At 31.8% G+C, this 11,301-nt stretch overlaps 1 protein-coding gene across 2 annotated transcripts; it reads right to left on the bottom strand.

The window, feature by feature from the left end:
• Window positions 1-4,671: 4,671 nt before the first annotated feature.
• On the bottom strand, window positions 4,672-9,693 carry LOC105122508 (chloroplast envelope membrane protein-like). 2 transcript variants are annotated; one of them, XM_011021639.1, is made up of 7 exons: window positions 8,667-9,693; window positions 7,918-8,003; window positions 7,590-7,742; window positions 7,084-7,198; window positions 6,495-6,592; window positions 5,995-6,130; window positions 4,672-4,989 (listed from the first exon to the last, which is right to left on the bottom strand). In XM_011021639.1, the coding sequence occupies exons 1-7, from the start codon at window positions 9,318-9,320 to the stop codon at window positions 4,921-4,923; spliced, it is 1,311 nt and encodes a 436-aa protein (XP_011019941.1). In that variant the 5' UTR covers window positions 9,321-9,693; the 3' UTR covers window positions 4,672-4,920. The 2 variants fall into 2 exon arrangements, with proteins under 2 accessions (XP_011019941.1, XP_011019940.1); XM_011021638.1 differs by having other exon boundaries at window positions 7,569-7,742; window positions 8,667-9,692.
• Window positions 9,694-11,301: the final 1,608 nt, after the last annotated feature.

Genomic DNA, 11,301 nt, shown 5'->3' with positions numbered 1-11,301 from the left:
CCCCCCCCACCCCCGACTCATGGTACAAGAGTCGTACTTGTTTTGGAATGTCACTTGTCATGGGACTTAACCCTGCTATGTTATCCCAGTTCCCCTCATATGCAGTGGAGTTCCAGTTCATCACAGAAATAGACCTTACAGCACAAATATAAGCAACCCTGTACAATCACTTCTGCATGCATAAACTCAGTGTTTCAGAATCATAACTGGACAAAGCTTCAGTGATGTGAAACACGTAAAACACGCTGAAAGGGCAGAAAATAGCCATACCTTGCTAGTTAAGGTGAGGGTTTAGCCTAGTGCTTTGTTTTGATCAAATAAAAGAGCACCTAAATCACACACAAGCTGAAAAAAAATGAAAAATAGCACATTATTAAAGTAAAAAAGAAGGTATGAGAAGTGTGCAGCAGATTGTGCAAGCAGTTGAAAATTATGCTCTCAGTTATTGAGTGTGGCATGCAGATTTAGGTTATTGTTACCTTCAAGTCAAATCTTAAAATTGCAAGGTGTCTCTCGGATCCTCTGTTTAATTAGGCAGCCAAAATGTGTGGTGTTCCGTTCGAGAAAACAGATTAGAACCTTCACTTCCCATACGAGGCTTGCAGAAACCACACAAGAAAAAGAAGGAAGCAGCCAAGAAGAACAGTTGGCTTCGCACAAGAAAGTCACTTTCAGCCCATTATTGTAGTTAGATTCTTAAAAACCCCCCTCCCACCAAACAAAAAAGTGAAACTCAATCTGTCAGAGTCATTGATCCTCCCACCAAACAAACAAGTGAAACTCAATCAGTCAGAGTCATTCATGGGGGGGGTTGTTCCCACCTTTCCCAATAAAATAATGTTCAGCACATGTAGTTTGAGAAGTCCTGCCACCCCCGTTGCTAACAAGGTCACCATAGAAGTGCTAAACTCCCCAGATCAACCCCAAGTTACTATACAGAATCCTAACAACTATACATGATCAAAAGTTCAAACCAAATCAGTATAAATTATGTCATTTTCATAAAATCTGAACTATTATGTAAGTTTGCTTAGTAGATCAAATCAATAAGGGCAGACTCGACAAAAGTATAACTGAATACAGTAAAAAGAAGCATTTATCTGAACTGAACACCAAGAACCATTAATTAAAAATCTCAGCCATCTATTAGGTAGGTTTCCAAGAAAGCAGTCACTTTACATTAAAAATAACCTTTTTGTTAATGTAAAGTAGATTCAATGTCGAAAGAAATCTGCTCCGATGTAACTGTCAATCATTACTAAAATGATAATTCAATCTTGCGGCAGAGTTTAGTGCCCCAAATAATTACTACCCTTCGCAGTAGCTGAATGCATCCAAGTCCAAAGTGTTCATTCATTGCCAACAGGTCACTTCACTCTCTCCAATTAACCTGACAGATTGGTATTCCTAAGATTCACATGTTCCTGAGAGCTTCCCAGTTCACTCAAGTCTTATTGAAACATAACTGTTTCGTTAAACAAGAGACCATGTACCTCCTCCTGTTAGGCTTCCATTTCTATAGAAAGCCAGCAGTTTCTATTTTAACCAAACAAAAAGCACCCTTATTCTGCAACCGAAGTAGATCATCATCAATTATTCTTCAGCAAAACCATGAACCTCTTACCAAAAGAGAAAAAATAACAAAATAAAACAGACATACACCAATCAATCAATAGTCTATGCCCAACAATAAACCACAAGTGACAAATGACAAATTTTGTCATCCTAAGAGTTGTATTTCTTTTCTTGAGAATTTCTCAAGTCAACAATTATTAGCCATCTCATCTGTTTATACAGCTCCCAGAGCAAATATAGAAGGACTTGCAAAATCTTTCCCTTTTGTTTTCTTGCAAGTATTAATTTATTTCCAACAAGTCCCATTTTAATTACCACTTTGCCTCCTTCCATACAAGAATTCAATCATATCATCACATGCATACAGAGCTACACACACTCACATACATGTACTCATTCATATGCTGTCAATCATTCATTGATTCACCTAAAAAAGAAGTTCCTTTCTTACTTCAACTTCCTTCTTAGGAAAATGAGCTCTTGGATTTACTTTAACCAAAACCACACACATTCCATTCACCTAAGATTCTACTACAACCATAACATAAAATAAAAAACTTTAGAGAGTGCTGTACTTGTTATATAGAGAGAAGTATGATAAAGTTGCAGACTTTACTGGTCAAACTGAGAGCCTGAGAACTGATGCAGCTTGACAGGAGGGGGTGCATGTGGGCTGAGTTGAAACGAGTCTGGAGGCCGAGTTGGCTCTGTGAGTTAGTTATGTACTAAAAGGGGCAAGAGAGAGAGTAAGAAGGAAGTAAGAACAAGCAGGAAAGCCATGGATCTGTTACCATTTATAGTATCATTATATATATAAGTTTGATTTGTGTGTGGTAATTATTGTCACTTTCAAAAGCATTTACTTTGCGTCTTTCACGAAGTTAGATCACGCCACGTTTTGAAAAGCTTAAGCTTGGCCTCGGATTGAAAAAATAAAAATAAAAATGAAACCAATCATTGTTCGCTTTCATCATAGGAGAGTTTATTTTTTCTAATTTTTTTCTTCGGATCCATAGTAATTGCATCGGATATAAGATTTTAAAATTTATTGTGCAATTTATATAATTTTTGGTCACATATTTTGACGAATGATGATTTACAACTCATACTCATATCTATTTTATTTTTGTTATAGAATTTTTTTAAAATAATTTTTCCTTGAAAATACATTAAAATAATTTTTTTTATTTTTAATATAAATATATCAAAAAATATCTAAAAATTAATTTGATGTAGAAAATTTTGATTTTTGTAAAAACACTTTCCAGCTTTAAAAACAAATGGAACCTTAATAGCCCACCAATAAAACGAGAGAAAATTGAGGTAATTTGACATTATAGTTGAAATTAAATTTTGAAAGTGTGCATTACATTAATTTTTTTACTATTTTTTTTATAGTTTTAATATGCTGATATAAAACAATTTGAAATTTTTATTTTAATATATTTTTAAATAAAAATACTATTGAAAAACATCTTACACCACAACATGTATAAAAAAAAATTGAATTTAGAGTTAGGCAATTCCTTTTTCCATCTCATTTTTTATATATTTGTTAGTGTAATTTTGAACGCTTTAATTACAGTTTTTTACACCTAACATATTGAGTTTATGATGTATTATAAACTTGGTAAATTTTGTCCTTGAAATTTTATATTTTATGTAATTATTTTACCATTATCATTAACCAAAAACCTTTTAAGAAATTCCTTTTTATATATTTTGAGCTAAGAATTTTCACACACTAATAAAATTAAATCTAGTTTCAAAAATAATTTCAAAAACTTTTGAGGTTAAGAAGCATATTTTACTTTTTCCTAAACATTAAATATTAGAAAATTACAAAATTAAAAAATAATTTGAAATGAGTTATGTTGGACAACTAATGGAATGAGGTTGAAACTATTATTAAAGATATTGATAATAGAAACCCAACTTTGAATTAACAATAAGTTTATCTTTAAATTTAATAGGTAATAACAAATTATTGTTTAGTATCTGTTAGACATTAATAATTAATTTTAGATCCTATTATGATAGTATTAAATATGTTTTATTACATAATAGAGGATGAATATAAACTCTTAATAGAATTTAAAGTTTATATTTAATATAATAGAGACATGTATAATTTTACCTATATGAATATAGAAGTGATGTCGTTTTTATAAGAGTTAGGGTTCTCTTGTAAATATTCATGAAAATAAAATTTTAGAACATAACCATAATAATGCTAAGCATTTGTAAATCTTTTTAAGAATTTGAATAATATTATATGTGTAATATCTTTTATTTTACAACAAAATTTTTGATTTAATTTGCAAACATTAATAACTTTAGTAGGATTCAAATTCTAACACTAATTAAAAATTTAAATTGTAAAATACCTTCTTAAAAGCACAATTCTATCAAGTAAGAAGACATTCATTATAAACTAGTGAATGATTATTAATATAGTTTGTAAATAAATAAAGAAGAAAAAAATATATATCCCACATTAAAAAAAACACTTTCTCCTTAGTATTTATTTATGTGTGAGTTTTTATTATGTAATAAATTAAATGAAAATCATACTGGATGAGCTCCTATAGTGGATTTTCTAATGCTATTAGATAAATATTTATTACATCAAAATATATTAGTGAAATTAATTTGTTTTTGAATTAATTTTTTTATTTTTCATAATTAATTTTAACATTTTTTATTGTTAGGATAAAACTAAATAACATATATTCAATTTAATTTAAAATATAATTATTTCATTAATAATCATATAATTTCTTTAGCAGTTATAATATATTATTATAATGCTTCTAGGTCTAATAAAACATGCAACTACAAAAAAAAAAAAGCAATAAAACCATATTTTCTTTCCTTTATCTTAACTTTTTTAGAATGCTTAGTTGTATCTTAAAAGTATCATCTTTATATAAAAAAAATAAACATCTTAAAAACAATATTTTCACCTTTTTAAACCAACTCCTTATTTATTTCCTTCTTAAACTATTTCTCACATGTATAAGGAAATTGATCCATTTGAGAACGAATGAAAATATCTCTGTATTGTTTAAACATGTAGCAGTCCGGGCCAGCAGATTCTGGGAAAGAGATGATGGCCTCTTATTGTCACCGAGTCATTTGAAAATCAAATAAACAGAGGGAAGGTATTTGAACAAAGCATAAGACTCCTCTCCATGCAGAATAATGGCCTGCTTTGGGAGTTCATTGTGTCCATGCACTAGCAAAACTGGACAGGCCTCTATCGAGGAAGATATATAGAGGGGGAAAATGTGTGGAGGTAGGGAAAAAAATGTAAGGATTCTTGGACCAAACCAAAAATTTTGCCTAGTGGCGCTTCATTTCACGGAATATGTTTGCCACCCTCGGGGATAATCTTGGTAGGTACTTGAACAACTGTAAGACAAACACCAGAAGCAATCAACAACGATTAGTAACCATAATTAATAGAATGAGACACTAGTTTCAAAATACAAAATCCATAGAAAAGGTTAATCAAGAAACCATGAGCATTTTTTTCTAGTGAACTTCGTTTGACAATAAACAAAAGAAAATTATTCCGATGATGTCCCATCACATAATGAAGAAGTTCTTTTAGGAGAATACTTCATTTATGAGTAATATATAGCTGGTTATATGCATAATTGGCACGTACAAGGAGCATGGGCATGTAATTTTAAACCACAGGCGCATCACCCAGATACATCTCTGTGGAAACTGCTGAATAAAACTAAGAAAAGAAAGACCATATCATTTCTTAAAATGACCTCTCTTTTTTTCTCCAGAACAATATACAAAAGAAACAGTTGAAAACAATGTGCAGCTGAAGACCTTTGGCCATGCAGTGATTGAGAAAGAGTATGTCCATAAGGACATTATCATCATGTTACTCGAATAAAGTTGTGAACAAGCTATGGGCACTGCAAGACTAACTTTCCTACCGTTCAATGAGAATAGATAAATGGCCAAGTTGTCAAATAGCTAAAAGAGGTGCATAAAATCTATCTCGTTTGAATCTTAAAATGGCTGAGACTTCGGCTATCTCTCCAGTTTACCACCATGAACACAGGATCATCCAATGGAAATTTGCTTTTCTTTCCATATACGACACTTTTCCCCACGTTTTTGTCTTCCAAATTCATAGCTAAGCACAGGGAGGGGCGTAGCAGCTTGGGGTGGGGGTGGAGCTCCACCCCCACCCTCTTCATTTCAAGTAAAGTATAATCACTTCATTCGCTCACATTCCTGTGTGGAAATTAATGATGTTTGGAAAGGAACTGATTACCTTTTACCTTCAATAAAGGTAATCACTTCCAGTTTAACCACAGACAGGCTTTTCTAAATAAAGGTTTTTATTGGATTTTGTTCGACTAAACACTTATTTGAGTCAAAATAACATACCCAAAGCTTCACACATGCATCAATGACAACAGGAACGAGGCAGATGAAAATGGTGATAGCAGATTGGTCAACTTCAAGTCCATAGTGCTCAACAATTACATCCAGCAAGGTCTGCCAACCAGATTCGGAGTGATACCTACAGTATTCAATGTCATAAAGGATAATGTTCATTATGCAAACAAGAGTGAAAGTGAAATTCTTAGAAGAATAATGAGCATTTTTTTAAGAAAAACCCTGCAAGAAACAATATGGTGCCAAAGAGTTTATATACGGAATCTCAACATCTTCACCAACTGAAAGATTGTTATTACTTGCACGAATTCATTCAAAGCCAATTACAGATTCCACATTCACTGCGGTGACTGACACCAAGCTATTCTACATTTGGTATCACTTGCAGAATTTGTTCAAAGCCAACTTCTGAACTAGCATACAAAATAAAATACCAGTGGAAAACATACACTAACGATTGTATTTTAGTACAGAGCAAAAAATATTACCCCAAAAAAATATCTGTGATAAGTATGATTAGAAATGCCTTCCCAATATCTGTAACATTGTTCAGTATTTTATAACCTGTAAATTTCAGCAAAGCTACCTGCAATATGGATAAATAGAAGAAAAAGAAAAGAAAATTATAAAAACATGATGCAAGGGTATGATAGAATGAATCATTTCCAAATGCAATTTAACCAGAACAAATGCAAAAAGGTGAAAACTATTCACCAGGTATTTCTGCAACAACTCCTGGGATGTTCTATAACAATGTAGAAGAGCAAAGAACTTCAAAAGTGAATAATGCTCGTAGACAAGCAAAGCAAGAGTGGTTCCATGTTTTCTTGAAAAAAGCTAAACAATTTCTCGCAGCAATGAATATAGACTAGGTGAAAATTGATATAAACATGAAAATCCGCAACTTTTACCATAAATAAGCTGCATGCTACTTATTGTTGCTTATACAATACCACAGTTTTTGCTTGATAGATGATGGCTATTACAATGACAATGATCAAGGTTTTTACAATGATGCAAAATATATCAATTCTATACATAAAAGGCATTGTGCAAAGAGAACGACTGATGACTCACTTTACTCTGATTGAAGTACAAAAGAATGAAGATTGAGATCCCAAATACCATGTCTGACCATATGTTGGCAAATGATCTACGGTTTTCTAACCTCCAATCATCCCGCAGCTCTAACCTGTTTGAGCAACAAACCAGAAGTTGAAAAGCATAGAATTCACTATATTTACTTTCATCAGCAAAGAGTATGGAAAACTTTCCTTAGTATTGCATTTATAGGGAAACAAATCCAGTATAACATGCCATATTGTAGTTTTCAATCAGAAATTGACTACAATTTGATGGACACTTTTTTTTTTCCTGGGAGTGAGGGGGTCTGTTCAAAGTTGTTTAATGTTATGAAGAAAATAACCCTAATATTTAATGTTAAAGAACACCATCTAAATGAAACTTCTACTCATGAGAAGCGTTCTGAGAAAATTCACAGAGGAATCAAATAGGTAGTAAACATGAGCTAGCAAAGCAAGCAAAAAAAATGTTATCCCTACGCTTTATGCCGTAGTTCCCACCATTCCTCCTCATCAGAAAGAGGTGGAGATTTACCAATCTCTACCTCAAGCAGCAATCTTGCTTTCTCGACTTTTAGTTCCTTGATCATCTCAAGTTTTTGACTTTTTCTCACATCAAGCATCTGCGCTGCAAGTGGTACAGTCTTGACATATCTGTTCGTGACATAGACTGAGTTACTTAATCAGAAAGTCAGCTTTAAGTGCAGCATAAGCATTAGTACTTTAAAACTTTTCAGGTAGAGAAGAAAGCAACTTGTAAATATCAAGTATTTCTTCTTATTAAGATTAGGAGAAATCGCTTAAGCAACCATTTTGTCCTAATTATTACCTGTCTAAGAAGGGCATGAGAACATAATCATGAACTGCAAAGTCCAAGGCCCAGGGTATGATTATCAATACTGCCAAAAACTTAGCCTGCAACGAGATGAATATGGATATGGATATGGTGTCAAGCTGTGTATTGAGTACAAGCATGCCAGCTTGAATAAGCAGATTTTTAAAATAATGGGAGCATAAACAAAACATATATTTACAATATCTTATGTAACTCAGCATGAAGTAATCGAGTTCAACAAAGATCAAAGCTTACAGAAATGTAAAATGTCCATTGTGAACTGTTTCAATAACCAAACACTTTGATCATATACTATTTAAAATCCATCAAAAGTCAGTGATACTCTGTCTAATTCTTCTTTACATCTAACTTAACCCCAAAAGTATAGATACTTTTATCCTCTTATATATTGATGTGCAAAATGGAAATAGGATTGCACATCCCTCTTCACGTGGATGTCCATTATTTTGCATCACTACAGTTTACGTGCTGCAAAGCTAAAGCTAAGTGGTTGGAAGATAGCTTGATTGATTAACTAAAGATCACCGATTTCATAAAATTAGCGCCACATTTTTCGATAGGCACATAGAATAGAGCACAATCTCAATTGGCACAGAGACATATGACCAAGTTATGAATTCAATGGATACCCCATAAACAACCAGATCAACATAGGAAAGAATGGCATAAGGCAGGGATTACTTCAGTCTGAAACAAAGTGCATTGAAATGAAATTCACTTACCGAATTCAATGAGGCATACCGGAACACACGGTCTTCATAAAGCAAATCCTCCTCTTCCCTGCCAAGAACCAAATCTCTAACAGACTCAACAAATCCTTTTTCAGGTACAAGGTCAGTAGGATCCGACCGCGCATCCTCTACTGAGTCCCCATTTCCAATTCCACCATTTCCATCAAACTCTTGACTCCACCAAGAACCATTACTAGCATCATCACGACCATTATCACCGTAATCCACAATCCAATCCTCCCACCTCCTACTATCCTCATTCAACATATCTTCTTGTGCTTCTCTCAGCTCCACAATTGCCTCAGCTCTCCTCTTCCAAGCCTCAAACTTCTCTTCCTCGGACAACTCCTCATCAATTGAATTCTCAGAAAAATCAGCCTCAGCATCAAGCAAATCTTCATCCTTTAATCCAAACCAGTTTCCATCTTCATCAAAAAAGAACCTCCGCCACCAACTTCTCTTTTTTTTAGAATGATTTTTCCCATTCTTCTTTGCTTTTGGAAAAACCCCACAAAATCTCCGCCTATTACTCAATTGGAGTGAGAAACTGGATGATTTGGCAAATAAATTCCTGTTCCTAAGTGGGGTTTGGTAATGGTTAGTGTTAAAGCTTAGGTTGTTGCATAACACAATTGAAGTGGTCATCAAGAAAGCAACATTTTTTAGCCTTTTCAAACCAAAGACAAGAAACCACTGCTCCAAATCGCTGTAATCATGAAACAATCAAACCTCTTCTTATCAAACGAAAAACATAGGCATTCTCTTAAAAAATTCAATATCTTGACTACTAAATTGGCTTTTAAAAAAACAAAATTCAGAAACTCATATCCTGAGCTGAAGAGCTAAAAAACAACGAAAAAGAAGAATCAAGAAGAACTTTACAACAAAAGAAAGCGTTTTTCGTAATTGTGATGAAGCTAAGCTAAACAGCTAAAGAGGGAAGAGCAAAAGGAAAGAAGATAGCGGTCTTTGGGTTCTCCCTCTCACTACTGGATAATTAAAAATAAAATAAATGTTTTTTATTTTTTTGGATAAGATAAAGAACTTCTTTATATTAAATTACGATATTACTCTTCTTGTGAAATATATGAGGAAAAAACTCAATTTAGCCTCCAAGGAATTAGGAGGCTGAGTCTTTAATCTTTTGATTCTATCATTTTATCCAAAAAGTAAAACAACATTAAATCACCTTATTTGCATGTGCTAATTAACTATTTCCATCCAAGAAATCAATTTTTCCCCTCAAATCAACATTTTAGCATCAAATCATAGTAATTCTTTTTTTTCATTTTAATAGTTTATACAAAAGAAATTTATATATATATATATATATATATATATATATTAACACTAAGTTATTGTTTAGGACATTTTAGACCATTACCACACTACATTGTTGGTCAGATCAGATTATTTGTACGTAAAAAAATATCTAGATATTTTTAATGTATTTTTTAGCAGAAAAAATCAAGATGATAATTTTTTAAATATTAAAATGATAATATATTGAATCAGCTTTAATCGATTTGAGTTAAGTTATCAAATACATTATTTATGTCATGACCTTGATAATCCTGTAAAAAACAAATAAAAAAATTAAACTTAATTTTCAATCAACCAATATTAAAAGATAAAATTAAAAATAAAATTCAACTAAGAAAATGAGTTAAGTCAACTCGGGTTAATTTATCAAACTTGGGTTATGAAACCGAGATAGTTTCATAGAAAGTAAATTAAAACAAATTATGAAACTCAATTCTCAATCAATCCAATATTAAATGTTAAAATAAAAAAATAATTAAAAAAAGCACATAAAAACCCACCCAAGTCAACTGACCAAACTCATGTCCTAGGTCATGAGACCAGGATGATCTTATAAAACATAAATCATAACAAACTATGAAACTATGAAACCTAATTCTTAATCAACTTAATATTAAATAATGAAATTAAAAAAAAAAGTTTAAAAAGGATAAAAAAAATCCGAGTCAATCATCCTAACTCACGATCCTGGTCATAAGATCATAATAATCCTCGTATAAAGCAAATAAAAAAATTATGAAGTCCAACTCTCAATCAACTCAATGTTAAAGGATTAAATTGAAAAAAAATAGAAAAACAAAATGACATGAGTCAATTAAGGTTTACCTACTAAACTCAAATTAAAAGACCGAGATAATTTTATAGAAAAAAATTATAAAAAAAATTATAAAATCCAATTCTCAATCAAACCACTATTGAAAGATAAAATTAATTTTAAAAAAACTCAAGTTAACCTGACAAATAGTAAAACTTATGACCTAAGTCATGAGACCTTGATAATCCCATAAAAATTAGATCGAAACATAATTATGAATCTCAATTCTCAATCAACCTCATTTTGAATGGTAAGGTTGAGAAAAAATATTAACTAGAAAAGAACATATAAATGACTCGAGCCAACATGATTAACCACAAAACTTGCGATCCAAATAATGAGAAATCATTTTTCTTCTTAAATCACCATTTTAGCATTAAATCACAGTAAATTATTTTTATTTTTTGCTTTTGTTTTAATAGTTTATATAAAAGAAAATCTTTTTATATTTTAGCACTAAGTTATTGTTCAGGACATTCTAAACTATTG

This window comes from Populus euphratica, unplaced genomic scaffold (genome assembly GCF_000495115.2).
Source record: "Populus euphratica unplaced genomic scaffold, PopEup_1.0 scaffold20.1, whole genome shotgun sequence".
In the NCBI taxonomy this organism is placed as follows: Eukaryota; Viridiplantae; Streptophyta; class Magnoliopsida; order Malpighiales; family Salicaceae; genus Populus; species Populus euphratica.
This window is presented reverse-complemented; position numbering and strand designations above follow the sequence as displayed.